This window comes from Oncorhynchus kisutch, linkage group LG15 (assembly GCF_002021735.2).
Source record: "Oncorhynchus kisutch isolate 150728-3 linkage group LG15, Okis_V2, whole genome shotgun sequence".
Classification (NCBI taxonomy): Eukaryota; Metazoa; Chordata; class Actinopteri; order Salmoniformes; family Salmonidae; genus Oncorhynchus; species Oncorhynchus kisutch.
Window position 1 is genome coordinate 63,637,814 of NC_034188.2, and position 15,458 is coordinate 63,653,271.

Here is a 15,458-nt window from a genome sequence, read left to right on the forward strand (position 1 = left end):
TATTAACTAGGGAAATTGTGTCACTTCTCTTGCGTTCTGTGCAAGCAGAGTCAGGGTATATGCAGCAGTTTGGGTTATCTAGCTTGTTGCGAACTGCGTGAAGACCATTTCTTCCTAATGAAAACGGTAATTAATTTGCCAGAATTTTACATATTATGACATAACATTGAAGGTTGTGAAATTTAACAGCAATGGTTCCAAATTTCACTGAAAGAATAAAAGTTGTTTTCAAAATGATAGGGCATTAATATGGTCAAATCCGGAAACTAAGGCTCATATTTCTCTGAGTTTATTAAATTAGAATTAAGTCTTTGATTTGATATTTGATAGAGCAGTCTGAGCGGTGGAAGGCAGCAGCATAAGCATTCATTCAAACAGCACTTTCCTGCATTTGCCAGCAGCTCTTCACAATGCTTGAAGCACAGCGCTGTTTATGACTTCAAGCCTATCAACTCCCAGGATTAGGCTGGCAATACTATAGTGCCTATAAGAACATCCAATAGTCAAAGGTATATGAAATACAAATGGTAGAGATAAATAGTCCTATAATAACTACAACCTAAAACTTCTTAACTGGGAATATTGAAGACTCATGTTTAAAAGGAACCACCAGCTTTCATATATTCTCACTCTCTTCTACCACTTTTACTTTATTCTCCAACACTGTGTTTTTCCATTATTTAAACCAAATTGAACATGATTCATTGGAGACTAAATAGATTTTATTTATGTATTATATTAAGTTAAAATAAGTGTTAATTCAGTATTGTTGTAATTGTCATTATTACACACACACATACATACATAAAAATCAGCATCGGCTGTTTTTAGTCCTCCAATAATCGGTATCGGCGTTGAAAAATCATAATTTGTCGACCTCCAGATGTCATTTTGATTCAAACAGGCCCAGAGAGACAAACTACCTTTAAACACCTTAAGAACACACCAGAATACCAATTCCATAACAGCCTGAGGCCCAAACAACCAATACCAAAAACACACACACACACATAACCGACACACACGCTGAGTAGAGCCCATAGTCTGAAGACCCTGAGAAGCCAGCTTGCCTAGCCTCTCTCCTCCTAACGTTAATTTCCTATGTTTAGCTTAATCGCCCAAGTGTCTGAGCATTGGGAAGGGTGTCGGGAGACCACAGCCCAGCACTAGTCTGCCTGGCTGAGATCGCTCTCTACTACGCCCCCATCCATCCTCTGTTCCAACCCAGTCCCAGATGGGGGAGAGGCCACATTTCAACCCTGCAGAAATAGAGCACTGTCTGCCACACATGTGGACTCTATTTGGAGATTTTTGGAGGAGGGGAAGGCAGGGGGCGGTTAGAGGGGTTGTTTCTTCACTGACAGATATGAAGAGATGTGGATGTCCCCCACAATGACAAGTCACGCATTCCTCCTATCCATAGACCCTGTAGTTTATTGGGTAGGCAGAGGTCGTGCATAGTAAATTAAGATCTTTTTCAACATTCAATAAACAGTATACAAGGCATTCTTCATATGTACCAAGCTCTTTTCATACTGAACATACACATTTGTTCATAAAGCAAACATGCGAGGCCACAATAAGTAGCTTATTCTCTGCACAAATTACTCCATAATAACAGGGACAGAAATATGTTCTGGTATATTACAGGAGAGGTCAAAGGCATTGATAATCCAGTATAAAGAGCTGGATGCTTGGTCCATAGAAATAGAATGAGCATAGAATTGTATGGGCATGTCCACTCTAGTCATTCTATATCTGTGGTTGGGTGGGTCACTACTAGCGTGTCCAAAGTACATGGTAACCTTCACATTAACCCAGTGTTAAAGGGTACGTTCATATTGTTTTGGGGGAAAAGAAACAGCAACACATCAACAGAGACATCAGAGAATGAGAGACGGAAAGAAAGAGAGAGAGATGAATGACAGAGGAAGAGAGTGACAGAGTTTTCCGTACTCCATGTAATATATTGTTGATGTGTGTTGTGTATGTGTATTTGTATGCTGAGGTCACAAAATGAAATTCCATGTAAATGGACAATAAAGTACATGGTATGAAAAACTGAGAGACAAAGCAGATGAAAGAGCAGAGAACCCAACTTGAAGCAGTAAATATCCCTTTCAGTAAACTTCCCTTAGATGAAATATTTATGTTATGTTTGCTTCTCAAGGAGATTCCATCTCAGTGTTCCTAATAAGTACATCCCAGATGCCAGGAGCTACAGTAAGACATCTGCAACACACACAAACGCACGTAAGACATCCGCATGCACACACAATAACCATAACCCATCCACATGCCCGCCGGCCGGATCCCCATCCGCTGCCTCATTGACGACCATAAAGCCCCACAGCTGACCTGACCATGTGGGGACATCTAGCTGCACATGGGAAATGTACAGTGTATAGCTGGATAATGGTTATGGTGACTGAGCTATGCAAGCTCAATGCAGTTAACATTTTCTGGCATGATGGCTGGGCTACATGTCATTGATAACAAATGTTTGGTTTGTTAATGAGCCTCTCTCCCACTCCTATAACGCCCCACCCTCCCTCCAACACCGAGCCTCCGCCACTCACTGTTCCATACTCAATGCAGCCACAATAAGCTTGTTGAGAACAATGAATCCATTTCCTCAGGGAAGAAACAGTTTCCTTTTTTATTTTGTCTGCAAAGTTTCATAATCAGGAGAACAATAGTATGTCTGAGAGCGACTTATTCATCACTTATAAATTGTTTACTGTGCGATTGTAAAGACTAAAAAGAATGGGGTGTAATGGAAGCAACTAGAGTTGACTTAAATGGGATTCAGGCAGTTTAAACTGCAGTGAACCAGTGAGACATGTTTGGCCGTCTGGTCCATGTTACCATGACGATGGGCTGGCCAGACCACTTGTAGCTGCTTTTGACAGCTGCTTAGTAAAAGAGCAGGCAAATGACAACAAAATAGTCTGAACTGCTTCGAGAAGACTGAATGGAATGATTTTCCAGTGTGTGTAATTCATTCCATCATAATCAACAACATCAAAGAGCCCCCTCCTTGTCCTAGGACTCTCATATGCACCCACATACATACACCCAAATTCCCCCATCTGCTCCAAATATCCCTGGCATTCTGATTTCATCTACCCCTCCCCTGGAGATCTAAATCTCCATCCGCACCCTGCTCCGATGATCACTGCCAGTCTGCCGCCGCTACAGACTAAATATAAGGGGAATCTTTCCAGGCCTTCTCCACCTCCGTTCTTACATCCATCTTTTGTCAACTTTCTGTTCACTGGCTTGCCCTTTGTCATTAGGAGCGCTCAATTAAGTAGGTGGATTTGGCACCTTGGGACACACACTGCCAAACTAGCGTGCCAGGCAAGTGTGCACCCAACCCAACAACTTTATGTCATTTTCTCCTCTCCTGTTCTCGCCCTCTCCATCTCTAGCTGCAATGAACACCTCTCCATCTTTCCATCTGCAGAAAGGATCTTCCCTCAGCTCTGTGGGAGATGCGGATGGTTCAGAGGCCCTCGGCTACGAGACCACCAACGGTACAGTACAGTGCCATGCTTTCGCGCTTACCAACCCCATGGGTTAGTGGATTCTGTCCAGAACATTTCCGATAATCCAGCGGTAACAGAGCAGGACCGGACCACCATCACAGAAACACGCAACACACACTGAAACAGCTCCCCAATCAGGTGTCACTTTCCCCACAAAATCACAGTTCCCTGACAGAGCGAGGATCTACATTACAGTACATCAATGTTTTTTCTGACGTTCTCAGATGAGAAACTGCGAGACACCAAATCACAGGTCCGAATTTAACCCCTGAATAAAGGAGGGAAATCATTCCCTGTAGGACAGCAGTAGGGAACGGGATGGTTCTGACTCATCCTGTCCTTCTCCATGGCATTAGTGAGGACAGAGAAACAGAAAGAGGAGCACCAACACATTTGTCTGGGTTAGGAGTAATAACACTGGGGAAAAGGTTGCAAAACATCTCAGTTCACCAGTCTGTTGGATGGATGAAGTGTGTGTGTGTGAGACACAGCAGGTGTGTACAGAGAATGTGAGACTGAGGCAGCAGCAACATGCTACTGTCTTGTAGCCACAAAGTCAACCCTCTGTGTGGGCTCACCAGTGTAGACTGACTGGCTGTCTCTCTCTCCACCAAAAGGCCCTACTGGGTCTCACAGTAAGCTGCTACTGCTGTTCATCTATCAAAGCACTCTGTCGCTGAGCCCAGTGCTACATACCAAGCATACCAAAACACACACACACACACACACACACACATATATATAGAGCACCCTTCCAAACATGCACACGTACTGACACATGCACACACCGTAATCCTTAAATTAGCTCATAAATAACAACCAACAACCTAAGTATTTACACAGAGTCAGGGTTATTTTGCAGGAAAATGATCCAAGAACAACAGGTAGCCACACACTGAAGAGTAATCCCAGATGGTCCCCTCACTCACCTGTCTGCCATCCTGGCCCACATTGGTCTGGCCTCTCACCACCGTCCTGATGTTGTCATCCAGACACCTAAACACACAAAATAAATAACATTCTGTTAAACTCATGAAAAATAAAATAATAATAATAATAATAAAGTGAGGTCACTCACCGAATCTTCAGACGGATCTTGTTGACCACATCATCTATATTAGCCAGTGACTGAGGAAACACAGGGGTATCAGGATTATGTATTAACTCAAATCCATTCTTCACACAAAGCCAAGTTGTATGGACTGATTTGGATGATGGATCCTTTTCTAATGTTAAAAGTACACATTCAGCACCATCTAGTGGGCATTTCATTTTTCTTTTTTGTACCTTTATTTTACTAGGCAAGTCAGTTAAGAACAAATTCTTATTTTCAATGACGGCCTAGGAACAGTGGGTTAACTGCCTGTTCAGGGGCAGAACGACAGATTTGTACCTTGTCAGCTCGGGGATTTGAACTTGCAACCTTCCGGTTACTAGTCCAACGCTCTAACCACTAGGCTACCCTGCCGCCCATCATGACTATTACCTTCTACTAGGTCAATAAGACCTTTGTTTTGCTAGGCCATACAAAAAAAATGTATGTTTAAATACATTTTTTGAAATGTGAGGAGAGCAAGCAAAAAAGAATAAAAGTACACACTTAAAAATACTAAAGCATCTTTATTTCAACACCTAGCGACCTACTCAAGAGATTTTAGCATCTTCCGGAGGCTAAAAGAGACTGTTCAACCATAATTCAAGAGGGAGTTGTGTCTCGCTTTACTGGAAGCTTGAGGACATCATTTTTACTATGATCGTGCAGGTTCAGATTGTTACATTTGTATGGCCTTTTTTAGCCTGGCTGACGAGACTAACGTGGAAAACAGCGAGGGAGAGCTCTGACACTTGTCTGCTCACAGGAGTCAGTTTGTCAGTTCCATATTCACACAAAAATTGATTTGAACTTTGATTTGTTCTCCCAAACGTTTTTTCCCCAGGGAGATTTCTCCTGGGGGGGTTGAAAACACATGTAACTGCACCTGTATGTGACAATAAAAAACAAAAGAGTTGTTTGGATTTGAAAATTCAACAGTTGTATTGGAAGGGTTCGGGTGCCCGGGGGCCATAGACCGGTTCAACAGAGGGCAGGTTAAATGAATCCCCTCAATTGGTAATTCGACGTATCATGCCTACAACATCACGGAGCTTTTCCAGATGAGATTCCCTGTAAACACGCCACTTCAATACAACTATGAACCGTAAGTGACTTTTTTGTAGCAGGTTAGGATAACTTAGGCAGCAGGTTAGGATAACTTAGGCAGCAGGTTAGGATAACTTAGGCAGCAGGTTAGGATAACTTAGGCAGCAGGTTAGCAGAATGAACACGGCAGATTAGGAGAATTAGGTTCATGTTAGGAAAAAGTTTAGGGTTAGTGAAAATGCTCCCCTAACCTGCTACAAAAAGTAACTTTTGGTCGTAGCTGTGTCAGAGTCCCTTTCCAGACTGAAGTCAGGAAGAATTTGAGTTTGGTGTCAGCCAGCTGCTAGACTATAACTTTGTATCATCATGTAACAAGAACATATGTATGAAATGATATAGCTTACTGTATTCATTTATCTTGCGCCTTTGCACCCCAGTATCTCAACTTGCACATTCATCTTCTGCACATCTACCATTCCAGTGTTTAATTGCTATATTGTAATTACTTTGCCACCATGGCCTATTTATTGCCTTACCTCTCTTATCCTACCTCTTTTGCACATGCTGTATATAGATATTTCTACTGTAGTATTGATTGTATGTTTGTTTATTCCATGTGTAACTCTGTGTTGTTGTATGTGTTGAACCGCTTTGCTTTATCCTGGCCAGGTCGCAAATGAGAACTTGTTCTCAACTAGCCTACCTGGTTTAATAAAGGTGAAATTAAAACATTTAAAAGAAGTATCCAAGACTAGAGCCTTGGTGTAATATAAAGGGACTTTAGTTTCTGTGAAGGACTCCAGTCTTACCTGCTCAGTAGGAAACAATGTATTGATGTATTCCACAGCATTAAAATCTGCTCTGTCCAATGGGTCTTGACTGGGGAAAACCTAAGGCATATAAATATGGCTCATTAAATACATGTTGTTGCTTATGTTTCACTATATTGGATCACTCCACGGTGGAGGGATACATCCGAGGTAAGGATTTACGGATTAACTCACGTGTACACCTGTGTCACGGCTGGGGTCCGCCGCTATATATAGACCCCACTGCCGCGAAACGTTCTTTAATTTTCTCGCCGGACGTCCGTATGGTTTGAGGTACAAACTTTTTGAAATTCACTTGGTAAATCACTGGTAAGTGTGATATATTGCGTGAAATATACTCACTGGCAGTTTGCAGCCTGGAGCAGCTGGCCACATGGCCAGCCCCTCCTCTTGAGTGCTCCACTCGCTGCACACGGTTGATCTGCATCTTCCACCTGTGGTTTGTCGTGCTTGTGCTCCTTTAGCATTACACTACGACTCTGTGTGCATCCATTAATATATTGGTGGCTCTTGCTGCCTCAAACTGTATTAACCTTACACAACTTGCAGACTGGCTTGTTTTGTGTGTGTTGTGAATTGCTTTAACATGCTGTCCGGTTCTCTGCTAATTCCCCTACAGCGTTTTCTTGTTCTTTCTCCTGCAGACTGCAAGGGTATGGTGGTGGGCTGCCACTACGTTGAGACACCTACTTTGGAGTTCCTTGGTGGAGTTACACCATCATATGGTGCTGTTTTTTTGTTTACTGCTTGGATATTAAACCGGCTAGTTAATATTGCAGTTGGTGTAAAACACATAAATCAAATCCATTACCTGGTTGCTGTTTGCCTGTTTTTCCTAAAAGGGGTCTTCCCGTGTTTGCAGAGGTACCGGGTAATTTACCCCTCCATGGGTTCCTATACCTCCATCCGGGTCACGACATATCTTTCACAGGGAGTCAGACCCCTGCTCCGTGGCCTTGTTGGCTTGGCTGAGCTTATGGCTTCCCGTTGTGACAGGTGTGATGCTGGCATCCACATACCTTGTGTATGCACTGCCTGGGTTTGAGCCATACTGGATGCCTGTTTTGTGTGGTGTTCTTAGAACGCCTGGACCTGGCACAATTGGAGGCCATGCGCAAATGGGTCAGCCAGGCTGGGGCTCTGGCTGGGGATGAGCTCCCTCCCTCATGAGTGGTGCGGCAACGAGCTGTTAGTCCCTCTACTGGGCCCAGAGTCAGACCGCTGGGACCACCTTGAAAGGAGGGCACATGCCCTGCGTCAGGAGGTTGATAGCTTAGATGGCAACAGCTGTTCCCTGTTGGCCAGTGATAGGCTGTTCCTGGGGAACGATGCTGGCACTGAGGAGCCTACTCACTCAGGTAGCCACTGCACTGGACATCAACTGGTGGAGAGTGATGACTCACCATCTGTCCCCATCTCTGCTGAGTTCTGCGAGACCTTGCAGGAGGGCTGGGCCTCTGCCAGAGCGGAACCTGCGACTGAAGGCAGGACCCCCGCAGAGTCTTTGATGCGACTTGAAAGCCACATAGGGGTCCCTCAGCTCTCTTGGCCGCCTTACCAACATGGCCATGCTGCTGCAGGCCTACCTGCAGACTCTCTTTTCCTTGCTGCAAGAGGGCACATAGCAGCTCCTCCGGGAAGTGATAGATGTGTCTCGCCTGCTTTCCCTGCTCCAGAGGGATGTGGCCTGCGCCAACGGACGGGCCATGGGGCAGGTGGTTACCTCCTGGCGCCATCTCTGGCTGGCCCAATCCCGTCTGCCAGCTGCTCTCCAGAGCACATTTGCCCCTCACCCCAAGGCTGACTTTGGCCCAGAGGTTGATGACATTCTAGAGCAGACCGATAAGGTTTGTGGGGACCGGGAGACCCTGAGACAGTTCATGCCACTTCCTCAGGCCCCGGGTCCAAGGCCGACGACCCGTCGCCACCCACCTGCACCCGAACGAGGGTGGGGTCCCTATCCTTCCCCATCACCTCGTGTTAAGGGATGACAGCGGGGAGGGGCACAGCGTGAGGTGAAGTGACAGCCTGTTTTTCCCACATGGGTCTTTCCCGGTTTTTGCAGAGGTACTGGATAATTTATCCCTCACCGGGTTCCTATTCCTCCAAGCTACCTTATTGGCTTGCCCGCCATATGGCTTCCCTTTGTGACTGGTGTGTCAACCGTCACCACCATAGGGACGTGCCTGGGGGACCGATGTGCTCGGGGCGCCAGAGGAGAGGTGGGCCCCGGCAGGTCCCCTGACACATCCTTCCTTGGCCGCTTCTCCCAGTCTCAAAGGGCAAAGTGGGAGGAGTGTGTGGAGTCCCCATGGGTGTTGTCTTCAATGCTCGAGGGGTACAGACTCCAATTCCGGCATCCGTCCTTCAGGGGCCTTCGTGTCATCACAGTGACCGACCCCCTGAAGAAAACCATGCGGCTGGAGATTTCCTCACTCCTGGACAAGGGTGTCATCCGCATGATTGAGACATCAGAACAGCTAGGTGGGTTCTACTCCACTTGTTTTGTGGTCCCAAAAAGAGACAGAGGGTTTCAACAGATTCTGGACCTCCGCAACCTCAATGGGTACTTGAAAGTATTAAGGTTCCACATGCTGTCCCCAGCCGTGTGTTGCAGGCCGTGTCCAGGGACCAGTGGCTTGTGACGCTTGACCTGATGGATGCGTACGTCAATGTTCCTGTTCACCCAGTTCATTGGCAGTACCTCCAATCCACTATCGAAGGGAGGGCTTACAAATTCATGGTTCTTCCCTTCGGCCTCTCTTTGGCATCCCACACTTTCACAAAGTTCATGGACGCTGACTTGGCACTTCTCACATCCCGAAGACTGTTGATCCTCAATTACCTGGATGATTGGCTGATTTGTGCCCAGACCAGGACCCAGGTCCTGTCAGATAGAGGCATGCTCCTGACCCACATCAGTGGGCTGGGCATTATTGTAAACAACAAGTAGTCATCTGACAACCACCCAGAGGATCGCCTTCATTGGCATGGAACTGGACTCGCCTTGTTGATTCCCCTGGGCCTGCTCTATATCAGGCCTCTTCAACGGTGGTTGAAGTCCCACCACCTGCACCCAAAGCGCAACCATCACTTATGGGTGACCGCACAGTGCCTCAGGGCAATATAAAAAGTCAAGCGAAGGAAAAGCCTAGGAGGAGAGATGACTAGAAACGATTCGGTTGACCGTTTTGTGTTGATTAATTGGCGGAGTAGAGGACCTTGTGCATTTCAGGTAAAATAAAACTCAATGTTTATATCACAGGACAAATTAGCTAGCAACAGCAAGCTAGCTAAATAGGACAAATTAGCTAGCAAGTACTAGCTAAATTGCCATACATGTTTAATGCTTTCGACATGTCCTCAAATAAATGTAATTGGTTCTGAGTTTGTTTTGATATTTTAACCTGGGTATCGTGGTGTGGGGGGGGACAAAATATATTTATGCACGATGGCGCACACGGTTTGGGTTCCGTGTTAGTGTCAGTTTCAATGACAGGTACCACCAGTAAGGCCGGGGTGGCAACCTGTCTGTATTTTACCAAAGGGGAGGGTGCTGTTAGACAAAGCTAGCTAGTCAGTTAACGTTACCTAGCTAGAAATACAAAACTTCAGAGACAATATGACTGTTTACATGTATTGAAAATAACTTATCTAGCTGTACGCAAAGGTCCCTAAAACAGCTAACAAGCCTAATGTAGCTAGCAGGCTAACTAGGATAACAACACAGCTAACATTAGGTAAGCTATCTAGCTCATGCCTGTAAACAAATTAGTATTTTCATTGCAGATAAGAAACTATCCCACTTAGCACACGATTACCTGCTCGATGGCCAACTGCACCTCAGGAGTAAGGTGCAAAATCGCCTCCAAATCCTCCGCAAATTCCAATTCTTCCTCTTCCATCATCATGAACAACTAGCTAGCTACCGCAGAAAGCAGAGCCTTCGCCTCCTTCTTCTGGGGATTTTAGATAGCGGTTGGCAACCAACTTTAAGGTGGATTACCGCCACCAACGGACTGGAGTGTGAACCAGAGAAGGCCTAAATCCTGCCCAATATTTTCATCTCCTTAAGGAAACGAAATACATAATTAAATACTACATCCCCCTGAAGATTTCCCCAGCATTGCACTTAATCTTGTCTTCAACCTCATTACTCCTCAAACCTAATAACAATCGCTCCCTTTCCCTCCAATATTTCTGGCACTGAAATATAATGTGTTCCACTGTCTTCATCTCCCCCTGACAATGATCACACCTCCCAGTTGGATGTTTCCCCACCAGTCTCAGCCTTGTGATGAAATTTTCCTCCCTTCTCTCTCAGCCTGAGGACCTCCCTTTGCTTCTAACCACTGTTTTTAGCCACCCTTTACAAAATCTCATATAATACATCCTGTCTGCTCTGAGACACAAATTAATTTAAGGTAATCCGTACTACACCAGAGTCAGAGCAGATGACTACACTGTCTCCTCCAGCCACTCTGCAGCCAAGAGTATGGCCATCAACTCCATTGTGTAAACAGATAAATGATTTGTTGCTCTTTTGTCACTGCCAACTCAGAAACACTAAAAGCTGCACTTGTCCTCCCTGTTTTAGGGTCCTTAGATCCATCTGTGAATATATTCAAGAAGGCATAGTATTGTGTTCTTAAATGTTCACTTACAACTGGGCCTGGATTACATCTATCTTTTTAAAAGATGTCTGAGCTGCTGTTTCATATGCTGTTACACTTCCATAATCCAGTGGTTTTTCAACACCTTTCTATCTTCCCCCCACTCCATTCCTGACAGGCAACGCATCACATTCAATATTAGGGCGGGCCGGGGCTTCTGGGGTACTGGAGGACCGTGATATCCTGAGGCCACTACTCTTATTTCTCACCACCTGAACCACAGCATATGGTGTATTGAGAAAAGGTGTGATAGACTACCATTATTCCAAATACTGTAACTGTAAAGACATTCAAAGGCAATGAAGACATGTCATAGATTAGTCCTTTTATTCCTAAAAAGATTTAAAACACTACAGATTACACAAAACACCCAGTAGTTTTCGATCAGCAAACATAATCCTGAGACCATATGGCTTTTTATTAGAGAGAAGAGTAAGAACATTTTAGTTTTTTTTATATCCATTGATTTGAGGGTTAAAGGAGGTACCGTCGGACTGGGCGTTGACCATGGAGTGTTGCAGGAAGAGGAGGTTTACATTTTCAACCAACTGAGGTCATCAGATCTACAAAAGAGACGTAAACTAAGATTATGTGGGAAATACAACATTTTGATTAATTTAACACCATTCTAAGGCATGAACACACTGCCTCTTTCTCTCATATATTTCTCTTGCTTGTGTACATATAAAATGGTAACTCACTGTGCCTGGGCCTTGGTTATGACTAATCCGTTTGACATCATCTCTGCCAGTCGAGCGACAGCAGGGTCAAACATCAGACTGGCTGCTGCCACCACCTGATCATCCCTGGTTATCACATATGTATGCTTTCAGAGTTGTGTTCAAGGAAAATTATATTTATTTAAATGGTCTTTTTCAATTTTTACCCCCCTTTTTCAATATTGTCTCATCGCTGCAACTCCCCAACGGGCTCGGGCGATGCGAAGGTGGAGTCATGTGTCCTCCAAAACATAACCCGACTAACCGCATTCCTTAACACCCGTCAGCTTAACCCGGAAGCCAGCCGCAACAATGTGTTGGAGGAAACACCTTTCAACTGGCGACCGGGGTCAGCCTGCAGGCACCCGAACCGCAACAAGGAGTCGCTAGGGCGCGATGAGCCAAGTAAAGCCCCCCGGCCAAACCCTCCCCAAACCCGGACGACGCTGGGCCAAATGTGCGCCATCCTATGGGACTCCCGGCCACGTGGCATAGCCTGGGAATGAACCAGGGTCTGTAATAACGCCTCTTGCACTGCGAAGCAATGCCTTAGATCACTGCGCCACTAGGAAGGCCCCCATGAAACATATTAAAACAGAACTTGTCCTGTCCAATAAGAACGTTCATTTTAATTTCCGCTGCAAAACATTTTCCTATGTTGTGCCCAACTACACACGATGCATCTTAGGCACAGATATGACATTTACAAAACTACCAACCAAAACAGAAAGGGAAGGTAAATCAATGCATTGTCACTTACTTGATATAGAAAGCTAGGAACTTCCTCTCCTCAACTTTGCCCTTGAATATGATCTCTGTGTATCCTTCACCGTAGCCTTGGAAACAATAGGTATGAGAGACAAATAAGACAACATACAGTACATTCGGAAAGTATTCAGACCCCTTGACTTCTTCCACATTTTGTTAAGATACAGCCTTATTCTAAAATGTATATATATAAAAAAATCCTCATCAATCTACAAACAATACCCCATAATGACAATGTGAAAATTGTTATACATTTTTTGCAAATTTCTTAAAAATAAAAAAAGATACCTTATTTACATAAGTATTCAGACTCTTTGCTATGAGACTCGAAATTAAGCTCAGGGTCATTCTGTTTCCATTGCTCTTCCTTTAGATGTTTCTACAACTTGATTGGAGTCCACCTGTAGTAAAATCAATTGATTGGAAATGATTTGGAAAGGCACACACTTGTCAATACAAGGTCCTACAGTTGACAGTGCATGTCAGAGCTAAAACCAAGCCATGAGGTAGAAGAAATTGTCTGTAGAGCTGCGAGACAGGATTGTGTCAAGGCACAGATCTGGGAAAGGGTACCAAAAAATGCATTAATGAAGGTCCCAAAGAACACAGAGTGGCCTCCATCATTCTTAAATGGAAGAAGTTTGGGAGGTGACCAAGAGCCCAATGGTCACTCTGACAGAGATCCAGAGTTCCTCTATGGAAACGGGAGAACCTTCCAGATGTACAACCATCTCTGCAGCACTCCACCAATCAGGCCTTTATGGTAGAGTGGCCGGACAGAAGCCACTCCTCAGTAAAAGGAACATGACAGCCCGCTTGGAGTTTGCCAAAAGGCACAAGGTCTCTCAGACCATGAGAACAAGATTTTCTGGTCTAATGAAACCAAGATTGAACTTGTTGGCCTGTATAACAAGTGTCACGTCTGGAGGAAACCTGACACCATCCCTATGGTGATGCATGTTAGGAGAATTATACTGTGGGGATGTTTTTCAGCGGCAGAGATTGGGAGACATGTCAGGATCAAGGGAAAGATGAACAGAGCACAGCACAGAGAGATCCTTGATGAAAACCTGTTCCAGGACCTCAGAATATGGGGCAAAGGTTCACCTTCCAACAGGACAACGACTCTAAGAACACAGCCAAAACAATGCAGGAGTGGACAAGTCTCTGAATGTCCTTGAGTGGCCCAGCAAGAGCCCGGACATGAACCCGATCGACCATCTCTGGAGAGACCTGAAAATAGCCATGTAGCGACGCTCCCCATCCAACCTGACAGAGCTTGAGAGGATCTGCAGAGAAGAATGGAAGAAACTCTCCAAATACAGTTGTGCCAAGCTTGTAGTGTCATATCGAAACAGACTCTAGGCTGTAATCGCTGCCAAAGATGCTTCAACAAATTACTGAGTAAAGGGTCTGAATACTTGTGCAAATATTTTTTTATAAATGTGCAAACATTTATAAAAACCTGTTTTTGCTTCATCATTATGAGGTATTGTGTGTAGATTGATGAGGGGGAAAATTATGTAATCCATTTTAGAATAAGGCTGTAACGTAACAAAATTTGGAAAAAGTCAAGTGGTCTGAAAACTTATAGTGCATTCGGAAAGTTAATTGAACAGTGACTGTTTCTAAGATTGTAGAATGAAACAGAAACAAAGGTGCTATCTACAACCTGAAAGGGTTCTTCGGCTGTCCCCATTGGAGAACCCTTTGAAGAACCATTTTTGGTTCCAGGTAGAATCCTTTTGGGTTCCATGTGGAACATTTTCCAGAGGGTTTTACATGGAACTCGTTTGGAACCCTTTTTCTAAGAGTTTAGAGGCATCACTATCTCATCTCGGATTATCACCTGTGTAGCGGACACTCTTCCCTAGCAGCACTGTCCAGAAGAAAGGAACAGAATCGATCTTAATCTGCTTCTGTAACATATTCAGTGCTGCAACCCTTCCTGAGGAAAAAGCAAACACGTTACATTTTTTTATTATATTTCTAACATCCAACCAATTGACATTCTCTCATTGCCATATCCATAGTGGTTGACTTCTGTTTTTTTGTGCTGAATCAGGTGTGTTAGTGATAGGCAGGGACAAAAGCTTCAGGATCATGAATGAAGAATACAGGCATAGCAGGCTTTTTTTCTCACCGGCTTCATAAATAAGTGCATCAATGACATTGTCCACACAGTGACCGTACGTACATATCCTAACCAGGAGCCATGGATTACAGGCAACATCCGCCCTGAGCTAAATGGCTAGAGCTGCCTCTTTCAAGGTGCCGAACATTAACCCGGATGCATATAACAAATCCTGCTACTGAATCTTACTACACCGGCTCTGACGCTCATTGGATGTAGCAGGGCTTGTAAACTGTCATGGATTACAAAGGGAAACCCAGCCACAAGCTGCCCAGTGACACGAGCCTACCAGAAAAGATAAATGCCTTGTTTGCTCGCTTCGAGACAAGCAACACTGAATCATGCGTGAGAGCACCTTCTGTTCCTGATGACTGTGTGATCATGCTCTCCGTAGCTGATGTGAGTAAGTCCTTTAAACAGGTTAACATTCACAAGGCCACAACCTCTCCCTGACCCAGTCTGTAATACCTACATGTTTCAAGCAGACCACCATAGTTCCTGTGCCCAAGAACACGAAGGTAACCTGTCTAAATGACTATAGCCCCATAACATTCACATTTGTAGCCATGAAATGCTTTGAAAGGCTGGTCATGGCTCACATCATAACCATCATCCCAGACACCCTGGACCCACTGCAATTTGC

General features: G+C 44.7%; 2 protein-coding genes across 3 annotated transcripts in view; both read right to left on the reverse strand.

Moving 5' to 3' along the window:
* The window catches only part of LOC109905660 (vacuolar protein sorting-associated protein 53 homolog), a 31,536-nt gene extending 21,052 nt beyond the window's left edge, over positions 1-10,484 (reverse strand). Inside the window, exons 1-4 of the mRNA XM_020503170.2 lie at positions 10,343-10,484; positions 6,501-6,581; positions 4,630-4,679; positions 4,481-4,547 (exon numbers count right to left, since the gene is read on the reverse strand). Of these exons, the coding sequence (XP_020358759.2) occupies positions 4,481-4,547; positions 4,630-4,679; positions 6,501-6,581; positions 10,343-10,432 (288 nt within the window). The 5' untranslated portion in view covers positions 10,433-10,484. The remainder of the gene's footprint in view (positions 1-4,480; positions 4,548-4,629; positions 4,680-6,500; positions 6,582-10,342) is intronic.
* Positions 10,485-11,504: 1,020 nt separating this feature from the next.
* The window catches only part of aifm4 (apoptosis inducing factor mitochondria associated 4), a 72,215-nt gene continuing 68,261 nt past the window's right edge, over positions 11,505-15,458 (reverse strand). For both annotated transcript variants that reach the window (XM_020503172.2, XM_020503171.2), the window contains 4 exons: positions 14,531-14,629; positions 12,674-12,749; positions 11,896-12,000; positions 11,505-11,757 (listed from right to left, as the gene is read on the reverse strand). In XM_020503172.2, the coding sequence (XP_020358761.1) occupies positions 11,727-11,757; positions 11,896-12,000; positions 12,674-12,749; positions 14,531-14,629 (311 nt within the window). In that variant the 3' untranslated portion in view covers positions 11,505-11,726. The remainder of the gene's footprint in view (positions 11,758-11,895; positions 12,001-12,673; positions 12,750-14,530; positions 14,630-15,458) is intronic.